This window comes from Hemibagrus wyckioides, linkage group LG08 (assembly GCF_019097595.1).
Source record: "Hemibagrus wyckioides isolate EC202008001 linkage group LG08, SWU_Hwy_1.0, whole genome shotgun sequence".
NCBI classification, from domain to species: Eukaryota; Metazoa; Chordata; class Actinopteri; order Siluriformes; family Bagridae; genus Hemibagrus; species Hemibagrus wyckioides.
Window position 1 is genome coordinate 24028308 of NC_080717.1, and position 22494 is coordinate 24050801.

Consider the following 22494-nt stretch of genomic DNA (forward strand, 5'->3'; position numbering starts at 1 on the left):
CCCTGCGATGGACTGGTGACCTGTCCAGGGTGTACCCCTGCCTTTCGCCCTATGTGCACAGGGATAGGCTCCAGCAGACCCCCGTGACCCTAATTAGGAATAAGCGAGTATAGAAAATGAATGGAAAGCTTTCATTTTGTTGTGCATTGTGAGTAGTGAGAGTGGTTGCTGTAGCGGTGATGCATTTAGTTAAACTTCACCTAAACGTTTCAGAAATGTGCACAGCAAGACATGTCTCAATGAGAAGAAACGGAAGGCTTTATTTGTCACATGTACATTACAGCGTAGTGACATTCTTTTCTTCACATATACCTGCTGAGGACGCCGAGGTATAAAGGCTTGCTTTAAGATTTCATACATAGAAGAAAGAAAAAACAGTACAAAAATATCAGGCCTGGAATACGCAGAGAACGTTTCAGAATGTGAAACACCTAGATGGATCTGGTAAAAGACATTCCACAAGGGGGCGATAAGGGCACTCTAGTGCAGACAGCTACAGCGGTAATAGCACAGGTTTATCTCACCAACACTAGCTAACTTGGTTATTAGAATTGCTACATATGTATCTTAACTATCATAAACTAATCAACTGCAATAACACTAAAATAGTTCTCACTCTTTTTGTAGGTTTTTATCGATCACTTCTCTTCAGCGTGGTTGTGCAGAGCGCTTACTAAACACACCAGGGTTTACTTTCTGAGCAGACAGACATGTGGGCGGGGCCAAAGTGCACTTATTTGAGGGCGTGCCTATAATATGACTGACAGGCCTATGTAAACACAGCCAACCACTTCACATGGTTTTTCTTGTTTTGTTTTTTTAAATATATTTTATATGTTTGAAGTGCAAAATAACAAGTGACTACTACATCTTTAATAGAAACACTTAGTTGTCAGTCAGTATAGCCAATATAATGTTTGTAGAGTTACATCACTTTTAGCCAGTAGTACCCAAATGAATGGGCCATTTCGATTGGCCAGACTCGTTCCTCCAGCCATACTGTATTTTGATTTTTAGCATCCCCACACAGTGCTTTCCTAAACGCCGCTACATGTTCTTATTAACATTTTACTTCATTTTCAATTCATGTTTATATTTTGTAATAATTATTAAATTTTTATTAATACATTACCTTATTTCAACATAAAAACAATTCACTATAAGGTTTGTGGATACCGCGATATACCGGGAAAATCCGCAAAAAAAAATAGTTATGTTCCAAAGAAAATTCCGCGATATACCAGGACCGCGATATATGAACCGCGATATAGAGGGGAATTACTGTACTGTTAAAGTTATAGAGAGGAAGCGATCTGGCCAATCAGAACAGAGCAGATCAGAGAGGGCGTGACTTTCTCTCTGTCTCTCTCGCTCTCTCTCTCTCTAAGTGGGAGTGTCATGTTGAAGTGTACTTAGTGCGCACTACGAAAAAAACGAGTGTTTAAAAAGTTTTATTATTACTTTTACTTTTATTATGAGTTTAAAAAAGTGGTGACACAAACATGGCGATCTGGACTCGAGCGGACCGGAACGGACAACTGGACCTGCTGCTGCGGGACCGTTGGGTTCGGGTCACCGCAGAACTCACGCGCGAAACTTTGACTTTGACGGCCGAGGGAGAACCGAGCGGGACCGAAGGCTACAGCCCTCCATCCGGGATACGAACCGCCGTGACAAACGGGACCGACCCAGGGAACCAGAACCGCTCTCAGAGCCCAAACTCATCAGGGGAACAGAACCACTTCAAACTGGGCGGAAGTAACGGAGCATCCGGAGAGTACCACATCCACTACAGCAAGTTAATCCGTGATAACGGAGCCAGCCCTTCTGAGTTTGGGAGTCCTGCTTCGAGCTATGGAAGTCCCGGATCGGGGTTCGGGTCTAGACCCGGTGAAACAAGTTCACCATCACTATCGGAACCGGTCCGGAAAGTTCGGGTGGTTAAACAGGAGGCGGGCGGCTTGGGAATCAGCATTAAAGGAGGTCGGGAGAACAGGATGCCCATCCTAATTTCTAAGATTTTCCCCGGACTGGCGGCGGACCAGAGCCGGGCTCTGCGGGTCGGAGACGCTATACTGTCCGTGAACGGGAACGATCTCCGGGAAGCCACGCACGACCAGGCGGTTCAGGCGCTGAAGAAGGCCGGGAAGGAGGTGACTCTGGAGGGTAAGAGGCTTACGCGAACGCGGGGATTCTGTCAAGGCCTTCACGTTTGAATAGCAAAGCTAGTGAAAAAAACGCATGCTACCATACTAAATAGCATGTAACCCTAACGCTTACCCTACCTAGCGTACTTTTTTCACATGCTATTTAGTACGAATGAGATTCACCGCATTGGAAGTGAAAATAACCTGGTTGAAATCACGAGTAAGCTAGTCAGATCAGAGCGCGCGCTATTCTGCATTTAGAGGGTTCTGACCCAGATAACTAGATCTATAGGTTTTTCTCGAAGACAGGTAAGTACCTGTAGGTAAGTTTTAAGGTTAATACAAATCATATTTCAGATGCGGTGACGCTAAAATTGTTGCCAGAGCCGCATCCCAAAACAGCATGTAAATAAAAACAAATCAAACACCCCTACAACGGACTGTACCATTCTAAAACTGGTCATATTGCCGATATGATTATGTGACGATGTGATTCTGATATCGTGATATATTAATACCACAAGGCACTTTATTTATGAATGATCAGGTGTAAGTGCTTTTAGAATTTCATTCTTACTCACTTCTTTAGAGAGTGGATGTTAATTTTTTTTAAATTATTTTTCTAAGATGAACTTTGGAAAAAACACATGAACCCCCTTTTTTCTTGATTTATTTTGTTGTATAAATTGCATTCAGAGTTTGATATATGAGTTAGAAGTAAGAATTGAAATAAAATCTATTTAGCAACAGCTTCACCCAGGCGAATCCAATCTAATGTAATGTAGTCTAATGTTGAGTGTGTGTGTGTGTGTGTGTGTGTGTGTGTGTGTGTGTGTGTGTGAGAGAGAGAGAGAGAGAGAGAGAGAGATTGACTGGCATTAGCAGTAGTGTGTAAATGTGCAGGAGGAATGTGTGTGTGAATCGTGATGTTTAGACAGACACTGTAACACATTACTGATGGAAAGCTGAGTGTTTACATACATCACAGTTCCACAAAATCCTCATTTTCTAAACTGTTTGGACATCATGGACTTTATTTCACACATTTCAAGTGGACTAAATTAGTGTTAATTAAAGTATCAGTTCCAATTAAATTTAAGTGTACACGAATGTCTGCTTTTGCTCTGGGATTCAGTCGACTGCTCCTTCAGTTCTGTGCTGATGCTACGAGGCTGAGGTCGCTAACATGTAGCGGAAGCATGTGGAAATAATCAGGACTCGATTCTCCTGGTTTAGTTATGCTGTTTTGTACCTGAACAGGTTTATAAAGTAGACGAATTTAAAAAGAAATCAGATGGTAAGTTTTATCCCCAGATTTCACCTCAGAATAAAGATTTCTGTAATTGTTAAATGATAATTGTGTGTTTCCTCTTCCTCTTTTTCAGTCATCTCCAATAGCAAAAGTGTAAAACAATAAAATAGACGGCGGATAAGCGAGCTTGTCAGAGTGTGTAGCTATGTGTGTGGACTAATCCTGTATGAGCAGTGCTTTATACTCCATGCCTCGGTTTGTCTTTTCACAGAAGACACATACTTTTTTTTTTTTTTTACTCTCCGTTTTAATCTTCACACAGTGACCCAAACAGCGTGGAGTCTGAACTGATCGACACGCAACAATAAACACGCTGAGTCACCCTGAGAAAAGCATTACAGGAAGTAAAAACCCCCAAAAACCACGTGGTTTAGGATGTGTCCTGTGACAGCTCTTTGGTTCCCCTTGTTACAAGGACCGTGTGGGTGGAGCTAGAATTAATGCTGGACAGTGATTGGTCAGATATAATAATTGGCTGCATCCCAAATCATGCACTAGTTTACTACATATTGTTTCATGTATGCGTGCAGTGTTCTATTAATTGTGGGTGGCAATTAGAGGACTGTAGCCATAGACCAGGTGGTGTATAACATCATCATGGGTGTAGTGATGTCATCATCATAACACATCCAGCAGAAAAAAACTCCGCCCACTCACACAGGTACATTGTGTGTGTGATCCGTGAGGCTAGTTATGATGAGCTAACTACTGCTTACTGGATATGTAAAATAAACAGCACTGAGACATCTGGCCAAAACACAATTGTGTGTGTGTGTGTGTTTAGGGGCGGAGCCTTATACTCTCACATTGTGTGACTTTATCAGTTCGTTTATAGTAAGAGTGTTGTGATATGTGTGCAAGCTGATGTAGAACTCACTCTCTGTCTCTGTGTGTGGGTGTGTGTGTGTGTGAGAGAGAGAGAGAGGTTAATATATAACACTAACGAGAAACAGACGTGCTGTGTGAATACAGACAACTGCATCTGGAGCTAGTCCACAGACAACACACACACACACAGTTAAAAGTGAAGTTATATCAGTTTATATAATAATGAATTCTGATTATATACATGTGAGCCTTTAGCCACTGATTTGGGGGTGTGGCTATGTTATTTATGATGCCACTAAATAAACACAGCTCTGGACCAATCACAGTCAGATCTGCAACATCAGTATAGGATGACCGCACCTACCTCATAATATTTAGATTCAAAGGTGTGTGTGTTTGTGTGTTGAGGTTCTTCATCAGTCACAGTGAGGTCGTCAAACTCACTAATGGTCACGTGACACTCATATATTCAGTGTTGTCATGGAAACTTTAAGATATCATTGTGACCCCTTATTGGTGAGCTGGCTCAGAATGTTGCAGTGCATTGTGGGTAAAGTGTGATACTGAAGTCTGGAATTATGTCAGCTTCTTAACCCATCAAACCTTCTTCTAGCTCTAACACACAGAGTGACACAACAATGCCTTAATATGTGATTGTTGAGGAGGGAGTGGATGAGGGAGAGAAAGAGGGGGAGTGGACGAGGGGGGAGAGGAAGAGGGGGAGTGGACGAGGGGGGAGTATTAAAAACTAGATTGGTATAAGTTTTTTTTTTTTAAAATTTTTTATTAACCTTTAATAGATTTGTTTCTTTTGAGATCGTTGTTCTGCTGATTCCCACCTGCTTACACTTTACAGTAGTAGTGTGTGTGTGTCTCAGAGCCCCCTAACCCCCTCACTGATCCACACACTGTAGTGATTAGGGGCTATGTGGTTTTGAAGGGAGAATGTTTCATCATTGTGGCTCTGGCACAAACTGCGAAGGATTATGGGTGTGAGTGTGTGTGTGTGTGTGTGTTTGTGTGAGAGTGAGTGTGTGAGAGAGTCCTGAGGCAGAACTTTTTCTTTTGTTTTTCCTGTGGTAGGTGTTGGGTTCTGAAGTGTTTGAGGCAGATCCAGTTATTTGAGGCTCGGACGGACATACACACACACACACACTCTCTCTCTCACTCGGGTCCTCCTGTGTGATGGCCTGAATAAAACGAGGGCTGAGTGACAAGACTAATGAGTTCTTTAATGAGACACACACACACACTCTGAATGTTCTGGAATGTTCCACTGAAAGCTCTGGCTGTTGTGTGTTATTTAGTTATTAAGTGTTGTTTAACAGGGTGTGTTTTTCCAGATTTGTAATTTTCTACTGTGTATAAATCAACACACACACACACACACAAATATATTATATATGTTAATATGTTCAACATCTCATCTCACTACAGAGCAGTGGTTCTAAGACGGTTCCACCTGTGGATCTAGAACCCAGGCTTTCATTAGGGTCAGTCTGGGATTTTGGAAGTGAAGAGGAAAACAAAAACAGCAAACAATATACACACACATGGATGTGTGTGTATATACACACACACACACACACACACACACACACATTACACTCCAACTTCACCCACTGGAGTTTATGTAAGCCTTCTCTGCATCCAGGAATGACCTCATCTCTGTGTGTGTGTTACTTTCCTTTACACACACACACACACACACACACAAAGACCTGCCCTGGAGTGTGTTGGAGTGTGTGAGGCTGAAGAGTGATTTAATTTGCTTTCTGTACATTTATGGAAAAAACTCAAATCTGTGTGTGTGTGAGAGAGAGAGGGGTTTTAAGGCTTTCAGGGTTGGTGCGGAAATGTGTTAAAGGGGCAGTAATTTTTTCTGAAACCGTGCACAAGTGACTCTCCAGAGCGAGTACGATCCTGACTATACAGCTGATTTCTGTTTCTGCACTGAAGCGGGATTGTTGGTAAAATGTATTGTGTGTGTTTTTCTTCTCTACAGTAAGGTATATTCGTGAGGTGTCTCCTCTCTTTAAGAAGCCGTCGGCTTTATCGGAGCTAAGCTGGGACGGGAGTGACGACTCTCCCAAACACAACATGACCAAAGGCAGGAAGATCATTCCACTGAAAATGAGCTTCATCTGCAGGAACCTCACCATGCCTGACCTGGAGAACAGGTGTGTGTGTGGGACCAGTGTGTGTGTGTGTGTGTGTGTGGGACCAGTGTGTGTGGGACCAGTGTTTGTGCGTGTGAGACCAGTGTGTGTGGGAGACCATTGTATGCGAGACCTGTGTGTGTGTGAAACCAATGTGCATGAGACCACACTGTGAGTGAGACCAGCGTGTGTATGAGACCAGTGCGCATGAGACCACACTGTGAGTGAGACACCAGTGTGTGTGTGTGAGACCAGTGTGTGTGTGTGAGACCAGTGTGTGTGTGTGAGACCAGTGTGTGTGTGTGAGACCAGTGTGTGTGTGTGTGTGTGTGTGTGTGTGTGTGAGACCAGTGTGTGTGTGTGTGTGTGTGTGTGAGACCAGTGTGTGTGTGTGAGACCAGTGTGTGTGTGTGAGACCAGTGTGTGTGTGTGAGACCAGTGTGTGTGTGTGTGAGACCAGTGTATGTGTGTGTGTGTGAGACCAGCGTGTGTTTGTGAGACCAGTGAGTGTGTGTGTGTGTGTGTGTGAGACCAGTGTGTGTGTGTGAGACCAGTGTGTGTGTGTGAGACCAGTGTGTGTGTGTGGTCCTTGGTGTCATGTATTTATAAAGGCAGTTGCACTGCTACTACATGATGGCTGATTAGATTATTTAATGAGCGAGTTTAATACAAGTGGCCAGTTAGTATAGAGAGTGTTTTCTAATGTGTGTGTATGTGTGTGTACAGATTGTTGGAGCTGCACTCTCCTGATGGTCAGAACTCAGTGGTTCTGCGCTGTAAGGACACGGCCACTGCGCACTCCTGGTTCACCGCCATACATGCCAACATCGCTGCGCTGCTGCCACACACACTCACCCACATCAATGCCTTCCTGAGTGCCTCCAGCACACACACACAGCTTAAACACATCAGCTGGCTCGCAGAACAGGTACACACACACACACACATGCTGCTGTGTACAAACCTTTCTGCATCTGTACCATTCATGAGATCACTTTGTGTCTCTGACTCTCAGTCTGCCTGGTTATTTGTATACCTGTCTGTCTGTCTTTCTCTCTCTCTGTATGTTTGTCTGTCTGTCTGTGTGACATACTGTATTTGTATTTGATAAGGTAACTATGGAAAATGGCCATCACCAGTACAGGCCAGTTGTCATGGCGATGACAGAGAAAGATGTTCTGCTGTTCGACTCGGTGCCGTGGACACGAGAAAGTTGGAGCACACCACTGACCATACACTCACTGCTGACCACCCGGTAATCACACATGCATACACACACACTGCTGACCACCTATACTGAACACATATACGCTCACTCACACTGCTGACCAACCAGTATACATACACACACACAGACACTGCTGACCACCTGTTACACACACACACGCACACACACACGCACACTACTGACCACCTGTTACAAGACACATGCATATACACGCACACACACACTGCTGACCACCTGGAACACACACACAAACACACATACACCCACAGTGCTGACCACCCAGTAAACAGACAGACACACACAGAGCTGTCTAAGTTTCTAAACTAAAGTTCACCCCCCCCGTCTCTCTCTCTCCCTCCCTCCCTCTCTCTCTGTCTCTCTGTATCTCTCTCCCTCCCTCTCTGCATCTCTCTCTCTCTCTGTAGACTCGTTCACTCGGGCAGTACCCGTGGTTCCCCATCTTTAGGTTCTGATCTTCTCTTCATGACTCGAACTGGTTCTAGTCGTGGTGTTGAGTCTCACGTGTTCCGTGTGGAGACGCACTGGGACCTGTCGTCATGGACACGAGCACTCGTACAGGGGACCCACACTGCCGCCGAGCTCGTCAAAGAGGTGTCCATAGGTGTGTGTGTGTGTGCGCGCGAGAGAGAGTGACAGATTACACATTTATTTTTATTTTTATATTGTGTTTCTATTCAAACCCACACAGACTTGAAACTCGTGTGTGTGTGCGCATGCAGGGTGTGTGTTAAACAGGGAGGAGGTGTGTTTGGTGCTGCACTATGAGCGAGGCTTCACTGTACTTAGAGGAGGAGGAGGAGCTCCTGTAGGTGGCACTGTGCTTCTTCACTACCCCTACGACAAGCTGCGTAACTCTGCAGACGACGCAGACAGACTCCTGTACCTCGACTTCGGGGGGCCTGAGGGGGAACTGGTAACTACTCACCTCCTCTGTGCTTGTGGTTTGGGGTTAACTGTGTGTGATGTCATTGACATGACAGTTAAAGGGAGGAGGTGTGAACTGCCTTGGACTACATTGTGAGTTTGTAACGAGTGGTAATGCACAGCCCCCCCCCCAATTGTTCCAGAATGGTTCATTCCAGTATCACATTAACACACTGACGATGCCTCAGGTGTCTCTGTGTGTTCAGGAGTGGCTTATTCCAGTTTTACTTCAGTAGATAGTGAACCTGGTACCCCTCTGTATTCAGGAATGGTTTATTCCAGTTTTTCAGGATGCTAAAAATTACTTTCATTATGAATCTGACCCCCTGTGTTTGGGAATGGTTCATTCCAATTGCACATAAATTGTGATTAATGGTGATTCTCTGTATTACTCTTTGTTAATGTGTGTGTGTGTGTGTGTGTGTGTGTGTGTTTTGGCAGACGTTTGATCTGCGCTCTAATCCAAAGCCAGTAGTGTTTGTTCTCCACTCGTTCCTGTCGGCCAAACTCGCACGCCTGGGCCTGATCACATGAGACTGACAGAGATGGAGAGAGGGACGGAGAGATGGAGAGAGGGACGGAGAGATGGAGAGAGAGTGGTGGGAAGTGAGGGATGGAGGGATGAATAGAGAGAGTTCCATAAATACTCCTCCTATTACACACACATTTATCTCACTTAATGGGGTATCATAATGGATTATGTGAATTCTATTCACCTATATGCACGTGTGTGTGTGTGTGTGTGTATGTGTGTGTGTGTGTATGCTTCAGGTTAACCACATGTGCCTTTGTGTGTCTAATCAGATAAACATAGGATTACATGCTAAATATGCAAAATTATAGTATTAATCTGTGTGTGTGTAGATATTTGTGTTATTATGACTCAGACTGTTACTGTGTGTGTGTTGGTTACTGAGGCATTCCAGTGCAGTGTTACAGCTCTGTGAGAGAGTGTGTGTGTGAGAGAGAGAGTGTGTGTGAGAGTGTGTGTGAAATGTCACACGATTCTCTTATCTGCTTAAATGAAGTCCTCTGATTGGCTGTTAGAGTGTACTGGAGTGACCAATCAGAGCGGTGCTTCACCCTGTTTATGGCACCTCGAACAGCTGTTTACAGAAACACGTCTGTGTGCCACGGCACTTAACATTAAACACATTTAACAAATAACAGGCTTTATCAAACAGTTTAAATAACAAATGATTGGAATTCAGTAAAAGCTTAGATTAATGAATTCATTTCTGAGGTCAGGATTGGACTAATAAGAAATAAGATCATTCTCTCTCAAACTGTGCATTCGTATCATGAATAATCTGATTTACTTTCAAAGTAAATGACCCAGAAGGTGACTGCAGCACAACAACACTTAGAGAAAATTCTTCTATCCACTCTGTAGCTTCTTACCTTTAATGCTTTTCCTAACGTCCCTCTGGAGAACCTATTAAGGTTCTGTATAGAACATTCTAACCCTGTTCCCCCCATCAGGGAGACACATTTAGAAAGCTAAGAGAATACTTCCTTCATTCCCACTGGACACCCAGCATTCCCAGGACAGACTCCGGCTCCAGTGCCATCCTGAGCGAGATCGAAAGTTTCATTCATTTCAGAAGAATCTGAATGAACTGAAATGTGCAGAACTTAAAATGCTCTACACTTAAATCAGATACAGGCTTTAAATATATGTACAATAAAATGTCCTGACTGTACTAGACAATCAATAATAATAATAATAATAATAATAATAATAATAATAATAATAATAATAATAATAATAATAATAATTGGGACCAAGTCTGATGGATGTGAAACATTCCATGTTCTATGGACCCCTTTTTCCCAACATTTTGCATGTGACTGTAGATTACAGGACACTGTGTACCGTGTGGACGTGTCCTGATTATCAGTTCATCATGATCTTTAATGTAATATTATCATCAGAGACATTCCAAAGATCTGTCACTGTTAATTACTCAGTTATTAATGACATGGAACAGTTTCATGGAACCCTTGGACATGGAATCCTTTTGTTGATCAGGAAGTCGACACCCACACAGAGATCATCAGTGATAAAGTAATGCACTTAGTTGTTTGTGGCCTTAGACATTTCCTAAGAGCTGAAGGGCGTTTATCTTGTCAGAGCTCACTCAGTGCTTTAAGTGTGTATGTGTGTGCATGTGTGTGTGTGTGTCAGTGTCACTGAAGTGAAACTTGTGTTTCATTATATGAAACACATCTGACCAATCAGAGATGTTCAGTATAAGCTCCGCCCCGATAGCTCCTGCTTCCTCTGGTGGTAATGTGATTTGCTTGGCTGAGTTGATGTGTGTTCCAGCTAGATAATCATCCTCTACACACACGTGTGTGATGTAAGAGATGCACAACGCAGAGCACAAAATCAGCTCACACACACAGAGGAATGTGAGGAATGATGAATGTACTGTATGTTTCTACTCACCGCCGAGACTGTTTAATATCATTTTAGCATTTCTCTTTAAATCTAGCGTCTGTTTCTAAAAGTAAACTAGTTTTTTAAACTGTGCTTTTTTTTTCCCCACACCAAAGTTTTGTACATGTGGCAGCTTTGCGTTCACACAATCATAAAACAAGAGGAAATAAAGAGAGAGAATATTAACATAGAGCACGTACACACACACACGCACACACCCTCTGCTGCTGCACGACTGTTCATACAGAATACTCTTTAAACCATATGCAATGTTAAAATCTCTCTATAAAGTGTAAATAAATAAATAAATAAATAACCTGTTACACATGTGCACTGCTGTGTGTCTGTGTGGCTTTTAATTTCACATTTAGTTAAGATTTATTTTTTTTACAATTAAGGAATGACCACCAGGGGGCGCATTTCCGGTTGTGTAATACTGACTAAATTAAATGGGAGTTTTATAATCAATAAATTCTTAACCTGTAGTATACATATATATATATATATATATATATATATATATATATATATATATATATATATATATATATATATATATATCAGATGCTATATAGCAGATCCAAATCAGATGTTACAGACTCAACAATCCATTTTGATTTGTAAAACCACCCTTTTTGCTAGCTAGCTAAAATCATAAATGTAAAGATAAATATAAATAACTACCTAAACGCAACGTTAATGAGCAGTGAATACGAATTAAACAATTGATATTTTGTTTATGGAGAAAAGCGGAGAATCTCGAGACTACAAAACCACGGGCATTAGGGGTAATGTAGTTTTGTTCGCGTGAGCCGTTTTGAATTAACACAGCAAATATAAAACGCTGATCGAAAATAAAGGCAAAACACGTCGGGAAATATGAATACTTTCTGAGTGGTGTCACTTGTCGATACACTGTAAGGTACTAAAAGTATTTTCTTTCACAAAAATATGCACTGAGCCTGAAATGAAACGAGACTTCCGGTGTCACTGTGACGTCACCACTCCCGGTAGCTCTCGGGGCTCTGCGCTGTGTTTGCCGTTGATGAGAATTTAACTGTTTATTTACATTCGTTTGTTTTCGTGTGAGGAAAAAATAAACAATCTAAAATTTGTTACCTGACATTTTTTCGCCCCTCAGTCATAAGGCTGTCAGGAATATTAAAAAAGCCTAAACTGGAGGGAAAAATCGCAAGAACGTGAGATGAAATGACAACGTCAACATTACAGGTAACGGTACCGGAGCTAGCATTAGTCTAGGCTAGCCAGCTAGCAGAGAGATGCTCAAGTTGAGTAAAAAATAAAAAATAAATATATTAATGTATAAATATCGGCTGCGCATATGTGTTCTATCTCTTCATTTTGCAGCTGTGTATCCACAGGTTAAACGAAAGCTAACTCTATTCACACACACACAAACCAGAGATTTAGCTTAGCTTAGCCTAGCTGCCTCAGTGTTTACAGCTATGTATATTGTTGTTATTATTATTATTAATAATAATAATAATATTAACTTCTGCACTGTGTGCTGTGTTTAGCTCGTCGACAGAGGTTCCGATTTATTTTTGTTTACATTATTAACCATTTCTACAGTTTACGGTTAGAATCTAAAAATCATCAAGACCCAGAGGTCTATTATCTACATCTGTTAATCCAGCTGCACACACACGTGTGTGTATGGACTGAATGGTGGGAATGATGGGAATGCTGAAGTGCAGGGAAGAGTGTGTGTCCTGATCTCTATCGTGTGTGTGTGTAGCAGTGTCTGAATGTGCTTCCTAGTTCAGGAGTCAAGGCACTGGTCAGGGAGTCATTTTAAGACAGTTCTCTCTCTCTCTCTCTCTCTGGCATGTGCATGCCATGCATGTTCCTCTGAAATCCCTCTCTCATGTGTGACCCACAGAAAGCCATCGATCTGGTCACCAAAGCCACAGAGGAGGACAAGGCCAAGAATTATGAGGAGGCTCTGAGACTGTACCAGCACGCTGTGGAGTATTTTCTACATGCCATCAAGTGTGAGTGAGACAGACACATGTCTCTCTCTCTCTCTCTCTCTCTCTCTCTCCTCCAACACCTCACTTTCACTTGTGTGTTCACGTTCTGCAGCCCTGTTCAGACAGGATCAGATCCTCTAACATTATTTTAGCTGGGGAAAACCCTCACATATAAGTAATGTAAATCGCTTTCTTTTTTAGAAAATAATGATATAAATAAAATTAATGAGCAGATATTAACTTGAATATAATTAACTTTATTAACTCAGTGCTTTGTTGTATAAATAAATTGAAGATTTGTGTCGCTCTCTCTCTCTCTCTCTCTCTCTCTCTCTGAAGATGAGGCTCACAGTGATAAGGCGAAGGAGAGTATTAGGGGGAAGTGTATGCAGTACCTGGAGCGGGCAGAGAAGTTGAAGGCCTACCTGAGGAACAAGGACAAGCAGGGCAAGAAACCTGTGAAGGAGACACAGAGCAATGACAAGTATACTCACACACACACACTTTCACTTTCTCAGCTTTGTTTGGTACTCATTTATAATTTGTGTGTGTATGTGTCTTACAGGAGTGACAGTGATAGTGAAGGTGAGAACCCAGAGAAGAAGAAACTGCAGGAGCACCTTATGGGTAAGTGTGTTATACTGAGACTGACAGTAACACAGGCCATGCCCGCTTCACTGAGACTGACAGTAACACAGGCCACGCCTCCTTCATTGAGACTGACAGATGCACAGGCCACGCCTCATTTACTGAGACTGACAGATACACAGGCCACGCCTCCTTCACTGAGACTGACAGATACACAGGCCACACCTCCTTCACTGAGATTGACGGATACACAGGCCACACTTCCTTCACTGAGACTGACCAATCTGAAGGTCACACTTCTTATTAAAAATGACAAATGTGGGAGAAAAAAACAGCCTTGTGTGTGTGTGTGCGTATAGGTGCTATAGTGATGGAGAAGCCGAATGTGAGCTGGAGCGATGTGGCTGGACTGGAGGGAGCTAAAGAGGCACTGAAGGAAGCCGTCATCCTGCCAATCAAATTCCCTCACCTCTTCACAGGTGTGTGTTTTGGTTCAGTTCTTGAACCGATCTGTTTCTGATCACATAAACCTATATTCATTAAACCTAACTAGGGCATTGTATAAGGTCAAGAGCATTTGTGTGTGTGTGTGTGTGTGTGTGTTTTAGGTAAGCGGACTCCATGGAGAGGGATCTTACTGTTCGGACCTCCTGGTACAGGAAAGTCATATCTGGCTAAAGCTGTAGCTACAGAGGCTAACAACTCCACCTTCTTCTCCGTTTCCTCATCTGACCTCATGTCCAAATGGCTGGGAGAGAGCGAGAAGTGAGACACCACACACACAACTACACATATATACACACACACATGTTTCTAAGCAAATACTTAAACAAGTTCTTAAATCCACCTGTAAACAGTATAACGTTTGCGTTTGATAATCTATGCTGTTCATTGTGTTTGTTGCGGCGGTTCAGAATATATCCAGTAGGGGGTATGTGCTGTGGGTTATGGGGGATAAAGGTAGTGTGCATTAATAATGATCACCTGTGATTAGTGCAAATGAACTGAAAGCAGATGTGCATATGAAAGAATACCAAGTGTTACACCTGTAAATATGGTTTATCATCACACAAACAGGATGTTAATAATCTAAAGCAATTATATTGATCTGTCATATTCTCTCTCTCTCTCACACTCTGTCTCTCAGGTTGGTGAGAAATCTTTTTGAGCTTGCTCGTCAGCGTAAACCCTCCATCATCTTCATTGACGAGGTGGACTCTCTGTGTGGCTCACGAAGTGAAAATGAGAGTGAAGCGGCTCGCAGGATCAAGACCGAGTTCCTCGTTCAGATGCAGGGTGAGAGAGAGAGAGAGAGAGAGAGCGCGTGTGTGTTGGAATGGAGAGGAGATGGATTGTCTTCTGGTGTTTATTGACACCATACATACTTATTCCCAGGTGTCCTGAATAAAGTTCATTAATCTGATGTTCTCACTAACGAGACAAAGCGACAGTTGATAATTCAAACTCTTATTGGTGGCTCTGGTGTGGTCAAATGTCCCAAAAATCCTTTATGACATTGAGTCACGATTTCTGTCTCTGATTTTTTCCTTTGTGTGTGTGTGTTGTCTGGCAGGTGTGGGGAATAATAATGATAAAATCTTGGTTCTCGGTGCTACTAACATCCCGTGGGTTCTAGATGCCGCCATCAGGAGAAGGTCAGTGTTCCACGCCTAAACACTGCACCGTCAATCTGCATTATATTTACATCGTAGTTTCAACGAAATTATGTCTGCCATGTGAAGCGTATCAATCATATAACTGTGTATGTGCTACAGTATATTACTTTATTTTGTAATTTTCCAGTATAAACAGAAACCAGATAAAAATGTTTAGTTTACACAAACGTTTAAGTATATCTTTACTGAAAGATTGATAAACATGGCCCTATGTGTGTGTGAGCAGGTTTGAGAAACGTATCTACATCCCGCTTCCCGATGAACCGGCTCGGGCTGCCATGTTCCGTCTGCATTTAGGAAACACGCCCCACAGCCTGAGTGAGGCTGACCTGCGCCAACTCGCAAACAAGACTGATGGCTACTCCGGCGCTGACATCAGCATCATCGTCAGAGATGCTCTCATGCAGCCTGTCCGCAAAGTGCAGTCCGCCACACACTTCAAGAAGGTCTCTCTCTCTCTCTCTCTCTCTCTTTCTCTCATTCACTCACTCACTCACTCACTCACACACATACACAGTGATTTAGATGTGAAATTTATGCTACACTCAGGCTTAAATTGTATTTATTGGATCAGCAGTGACATCAGCAGCCTTGGGTTGGAGGCCCTCAGGAGGTGTGTCAAGAGAACCGTTGCCATGGTGACTCATATTTAATGCTGGTTCCGCAGGTACGAGGTCCATCCCGTAGTAACCCCTCTGTGATGGTGGATGACCTTTTGACCCCATGTTCCCCTGGTGACCCTGCTGCCATAGAGATGACCTGGATGGACGTGCCTGGAGACAAACTGCTTGAGCCCATAGTGTGTATGGTAAGACAGACACACATACAGATGGCCAAACACACACACACACACACACAAACACAACAGGACTTGATATTTTATGAAGAGTAATGTGTGTGTGTGTCCCAGGCCGACATGCTGCGCTCTCTGTCCACCACTCGGCCCACGGTGAACGCTGAAGACCTGCTGAAGGTGAAGAGGTTCACTGAGGACTTCGGACAGGAAGGCTGAGGATCAACAAATACCTGCCCATCAATCACACACAAACTCCGCCCCTATGGACTGAGCCCCGCCTAAACCCACCCTAACATGTCACTGTATAGCTGGACTTCCTGTGTGCAGTGCTGAAAATGAAGGAGCGTTTACTTTTGCACAGTTGTGTGTGTGCGCGTGTGTGTGTGCAGCCTGTAGCTCTTATTGTATGTGAACTGACTGTGTGTGTGTGTGTGTGTGTATTTATATGTGCAAACTATCACACACACATACACACACACGCACTGCACTGCTTAAGCTCAGTATTATTTATTTATTTTCTCTCCCCTCATTTCAGACTATTATTATCATCATCACTGAACAAAGACATTAAAGCAGCAGTATAATAACAACAATTATAATATGAACAATACAACTTTTACCCCAGATGTAGTTGAGCTACGATTCTAGTTTGGAGTAAAGTGACTTTGGGAGATGGTTCACGCATCATTAATATTAATCTAACCATCTGTGGTCACTCCAGGATGCTTTACACTCTACACACTACTGACCGAACAGCTACGGCTAATTAACTGTCTGAATTAATTAAATAATTAAATCTGAACTGAAAAGTGGAAATGAAAATGTCTCTCTTTCTTTAAATACATAATGAGTTTGTCTCGTCCTAAATCACACCCATGATAAAATCACACTAGTGCGTTCACTCCATCAGAGCTTTTCCTTTATGACTCGGGTGTTAAGGAACAACCAGGAGACGAGGAGGAGCGGATTTTAGAACAGGAACACAAACATGCATCAACCAACCTCAGGTATGGCTCCAGCTAGACTGAAATGAAAACCTGCACCACACTGACCCTTTGTGGACACTCCTTGATCTAATGCTTAACTGTCTGCTGATGCAGTAATAAAGCAGGCCTTTAGTTGGTGTCATGTAGGAAACCCAATAAGGGTGTTTGGAAACACAGGCCCTGATGCTTAGCTAGCTGGCCACAGGTTTTGCTGCAGGGCAATTAAAAACCGTAGCTGAAAGAGGGAATAGGACAAGCATTATGGCCTGAAAAATAGCTGAATTTAGGTTAATATTTTGGCAACAGTTTCACAAGATGGTGCTGTCTAACCTCTGGTTAGTAAATTTGCCATTGAACCAGATAATCTCTTCACCTCAACATGGACCAAATACAAAGAATACAAAGTTAATAATATTTACTTCTTCTGTCACAAACCCGTGTATCAGTCCTAATGAAGCTACTGAAAGGAGATCTTTGACCGCTGACCTCCAGACTGAACCACACACAGAAGAGGAAAAAGATTTCAGGCGATTTTGATCACTTTCTACTGCACTAACACCCAGTTTACCCAAACAACCGGTTGTAATAAACTATTCCAGATAGTCATTCATTCATTTTTCAGATAGATAAGCAGATTTGTAGATGCCATCAGGAGATTCAGATCAGATTATGTATCAGGAGTATCAGATTATGTATCAGGTGGGCAGTGGTGGCTCAAGTGGTTAAGGCTCTGGGTCATTGACCGGAAGATCAGGGGTTCAAGCCCCAGCACCGTCAAGTTGCTACTGTTGGGCCCTTGAGCAAGGCCCTTAACCCTCTCTGCTCCAGGGGCGCCGTATCATGGCTGACCCTGTGCTCTGACCCCAACCTCCAAGGATGGGATATGCGAAGAAAGAATTTCTTCGAAGTTCGCATACTTCGATATGCGAAGAAAGAATTTCACTGTGCTGTAATGTATATGTGACAAATAAAGGCTGTTTCATTTCAGTTGTCATGGTAATGCACAACGTTAAAGAACTACACTACCCATCAGCCCCAGTAACACATGCCTCAATGATCACATATACACACCACACACACTTCCTGTGTCACCTGATTGACTTCACTGTTCTTTAACTTCTTAAACATTAAAATTCAAAGCAGGAAAAAAGACATTATTTCGAATAATTGTATATATTGTGTTATATATATATACATATATATATATATATATATATATATATATATATATATATATATATATATATATATATATATATATAGGTTTCTGCTTCCTGATACAATCTGAAAAATGCTGATTGTGATGAGAGGGAATTTCTTTTCATTTTATTGTGTTTAATTTTTATACTTACACTTTTTTGCCTAATTTTGAAAAAAATATTTTTGGTATTACTGTTTTATGTTTTTTTTTATTTGTCTCCTGTGATTACATACTGTAAACGGATTATTTACTGATTTAATTTATATACAAAAATATTGATATGAATAAATGAAGACCAAAGACAAACAGATTAAACAGACTATATGTTCATATATTTTCCATAAACAACAATGCAAACAGGACATTAAAAATATTAGAAATTAAAATATTAAATATTAGTAATTAAAAATGTTAGAATGTGATCAGATATTGTGTATTTTTTTGTACAAAAAAACGAATATTATTAAAATAGAAATGTGACAATAAGACAAAATGTAAATTTAGAATAAATAAATTATTTTACATTGAAATGAATTTGTAGTAAAGATGACGATAAGCTTCAGATCCAGAAGTCGCGTCCCGTCGCACTCTGGCACTGCTCGGCTCTACTGTAGCCCTAAAACACAAAAACACTTCACTTCAGATATCAAGTCAACATTTATACATCAAACGATCCACAGCTTATTGGACGATCCTCTCAGCCAATCAGAACACACCGTTTTAGACTCATTTCACGTGTTTATGCTGGAGATGGTTAGTTAGTTGTATCAGACCTTCTTACCTGCTGTGACAGAGACGTCTGTGGACTCATGAGCGAGTCGAAGCCGGAGCCAAAGAGTTCACCGCAGTTGGGAATTTCCAGTTTAATCCCGTCTCTTTGCTCTGTTCCCACTTGGATAAACTCGCTTTCTGACTGGTGCGTAATGTGACGCTGCTCGTAGAGTCCATGAGCGCAGGCGACGTTGCAGTGAGGAGCAGTGACGCGTTCTTCTGCAGCGTGGAGCATTTTGTCATTTCTTGCAGCCCAGGATCTGTCAAAAGGTTCATTCTGCTGGAAGCTGAAGGCTTCTGTTTCATTCCCGAGGTTTCCTGCTTCCCAGGATTGGGGAGTGGAGCCGTGGTGAGGAGATCTGAGCTGTGTGTTCTGGCAGTAGGACATTTGGAGGTCGAGCTGAGAGGACAGGTAGGAGATGTAGCGTATGGCGAGTCTCAGCGTCTCGATTTTGGTGAGTGTTTGTCCGGCCGGAGCCACGAACGGTGGAAGGAACGTCCTTAAATTGTGGAGCGCTTTGGTCAGATCTCTCATCCGCAGCTTTTCTTTCTCACTGGCGTTCCTCCTCTGCTTGCTTGGATTCTTGCAGCGCGTCTTCCTCGACTTCGGCCTTCCTTCGCTCAAAGATTCAGGAGACGAGACATTGTAGATCTCGGAATCAGAGCTGAGAGAGCTGTAGCTGAAGGGAGGAGAGGAAACATCCATCCTTCTTGCTTTCTGAGGGAAGAGTGTAGGCTGGAGAGTCGGAGTCGGAGGAGGATTTTATACAGCAGGAGGTGTGAAGTGACACCTCCACAGGCGTCTACAGCCCACTGCTGTCTGTCTGCTGAGGACGCTGGGAAAGAAAATGAGAGAGAGAGAGAGAGAGAGCGTCCACCTGTTCTGTGTGCACTACGGATATGAGAAAATTAGAAATGTAACCACAAGATAAAAAACACACCATGCTGATCTAAGAGATGTGACGTGTTTTGGTTAGACGGAGATATGATGTGATAAAGGATGGTGGCTGTACGTGATTTCTAGTGATTGTGACTGTTTTTGGCTTGGCGCTCTTTGATGATGTCATCTTGTTTGTCGCTTCTCTCCAAAATACTTCCAGGTCTCTTTTGAGCTTTTGTTTCCTAAAAATTCATTTCAAATCTTTTACACTTCTACTCAGGAGGGAAAGAAATCCTGATCTGGGAAGCAACACCACAGTGAAGCACAGAAACACCTCTGAGCTGCTCACTCAGCAGCAAGAACAGGCCTGTGATCAGACTCTGGAGGGGGCGTGGCCTAAAGTCTGACAGGTTCTGCAGTCTGTCTCTTGACTGTAACCCTTTGAGATTCTGTGTGCGTCCCTATGACAGAAGGTTCCACTAAGAATATTAATGGAACACTTTCAGGAACCTCTGAAGTGACTTGCATATTTATGTTTAAAAATATTGACTTGATTTACGTGTCAGAATCCTAACTAATCTGCAGAGATTCACTCAGTGCGGAGTGGAGGCTGTGAGCTTCTGTTACTTAGCAACATTAACATCATAGCTTCGGAAATAAAGAAGCAAACTTCACGCTTTATAAAATAAAAGTCTGCGTTAGGTTTTCTGATTTTCTGGAGTGAAATTCACGAGGTCACAGCTACATGCTAACGAGACAGCACTGTCACAGGGAGGGGCGGAGCTAAACCCTGCTGAACCCCAAAGCCACTCCCCCCGATCCCAGAGGTGTGAAGCGGCACCCCGGCAGGTCGGATCACGGCCGAGACCTCTTCACTGCCTTGGAATTTTACACCTAAGCTGTAAATGAGATAATGAAGCTTGTTAAGCGCGATGAGAAGATGACATCACGTGGCTGAGATCCACACCCAGAGTCAGGAGGATTTATCAACTTTAGGATTAATCTTAAACCCAAATCCAGAAACAAAAAACCTCCACATTTCTCTCTCTTTGTCATTTTGTCTTTTTAGATGTTGGTTTTTCTCTTCAATAAAGATGCATTCGTGTTTTGATTTATTTAAGCAGTATTTTTGTGCAAATGTCTTAATTACATCCAATGGGATGTGAGTATATTTCTAACATAAACCTGAGCTGAAATGAAATAATAATTCAAACCCTGCATGCTGCACTACATTTCAGGCTATTATTCATTTTAAAATAGATGACCACAAACGACCTTTAACAGCAGCCTCAGCTTTAGAGAGAGGATTTGATTTGTTAAAAAAAATGATTGTTTATTATCTGACGGAGAGGTGAAGAGTTCATGGCTTCAGCTACGTGAACCGTTTCTCACTCGTCGGTTTATTATCCGACACGTTAAGCGTCATGCTGCTCCGGGGGCTGAACACGGTGGGAATGTTTTCTTCAGCAAATCTCCAGAAGAAGAGGTAAAAAAAAAAAAAAGTCACTGTGATTTATTGCAGAATTTTATACTTAGCTTTAAGGTTTACTTGAATCTCTTACTCATAAAAAAAAAAAAAAAAAAGTCTGAAATGTTTTCTCAAATACTTAGTTTTTGTTCATCTTTTCATCCTGAACTGGATCTTAATTAGAAAAGAAAAGTAATTTAATTGTTTAACATAAATATATATTTTTAAGCAGAATTTTATTAAAAGGAAGAAGTTGTCAGGACAGTCTCACAGTGTTTCGGGACATTAAACGTATCAGTGGTTAAAAAGTAGGACAATTTGTTTGTGTTAATTATTAAGTATTAATTCAATCTGATCACACAACCAAAAAGCGAGAGTTTTTTGTTTTTCCCCATCAAATTGTAATGACGTTATGTATATAACTGAGTCATTAACTATAGATAGATATTCATTTGTACTCCTCTCTGTATATGAACATGCATCATCATCATCATCATCATCATCTCTCCTGCTCTCAGCCAATCAGAATGCTGCACAGGACTGGTAACTGACCATTAGGGAAATGCTGGAATAAAAACAGATTAGATGAGCCTATGGAAACTGATGTGCGTCACGTGTAGTATTTTACACCTCCCGTGTGAAAGAAAAAACGAGTGTGTGAGATTTAGCTGCTGGATAAACAGAATTTTGTACAAAGACCAAACTGTTCAGCAGAAAACCAGAAAAAACTTTCCACATGATTTTCAGTCTCCAAATATAATTCCGTACATGATAATAGGCGGGGTCAATGAAAAATAAAAATCTTTTTTTTATCATAAAAATCATTACAGACTCAACAAGTATTTAATTCTATAATGTAATTCGCCGAACAGTTTAAAACATAGTAAAGTCAGTGAGTCGTCTGGAAGCCGAAAGAATCGACTCACTGAATCGACTCATGTTTTAAAAGTTGACTCACTGAAAAGAGTCAGATTCTGTCACTCATCCTCTTGTCTGTGTTCCATCTCTAACTGTGTTTTACTTTTTTATTTTTATTTTATTTTATTTTATTTTATTTTATTTTATTTTATTT

General features: G+C 42.0%; 3 protein-coding genes across 3 annotated transcripts; 2 read left to right on the top strand and 1 right to left on the bottom strand.

Annotated features, from left to right (window-relative positions):
• Positions 1–1374: 1374 nt before the first annotated feature.
• Positions 1375–11399, top strand: sntb2 (syntrophin, beta 2). Its single transcript, XM_058398017.1, has 7 exons — positions 1375–2166; positions 6293–6467; positions 7173–7374; positions 7559–7701; positions 8100–8296; positions 8415–8608; positions 9061–11399. The coding sequence occupies exons 1-7, from the start codon at positions 1503–1505 to the stop codon at positions 9151–9153; spliced, it is 1668 nt and encodes a 555-aa protein (XP_058254000.1). The 5' UTR covers positions 1375–1502; the 3' UTR covers positions 9154–11399.
• Positions 11400–12088: 689 nt separating this feature from the next.
• Positions 12089–16697, top strand: vps4a (vacuolar protein sorting 4 homolog A). The gene is made up of 11 exons (XM_058398101.1): positions 12089–12292; positions 12966–13077; positions 13396–13540; positions 13622–13683; positions 14004–14123; positions 14253–14409; positions 14792–14940; positions 15218–15299; positions 15547–15766; positions 15988–16128; positions 16231–16697. The coding sequence occupies exons 1-11, from the start codon at positions 12272–12274 to the stop codon at positions 16330–16332; spliced, it is 1311 nt and encodes a 436-aa protein (XP_058254084.1). The 5' UTR covers positions 12089–12271; the 3' UTR covers positions 16333–16697.
• Positions 16698–18727: 2030 nt separating this feature from the next.
• mespbb (mesoderm posterior bb) lies at positions 18728–22494 on the bottom strand. The gene is made up of 2 exons (XM_058396192.1): positions 19085–22494; positions 18728–18919 (listed from the first exon to the last, which is right to left on the bottom strand). Exons 1-2 carry the CDS (start codon positions 19778–19780, stop codon positions 18863–18865), a joined length of 753 nt encoding a protein of 250 aa, XP_058252175.1. The 5' UTR covers positions 19781–22494; the 3' UTR covers positions 18728–18862.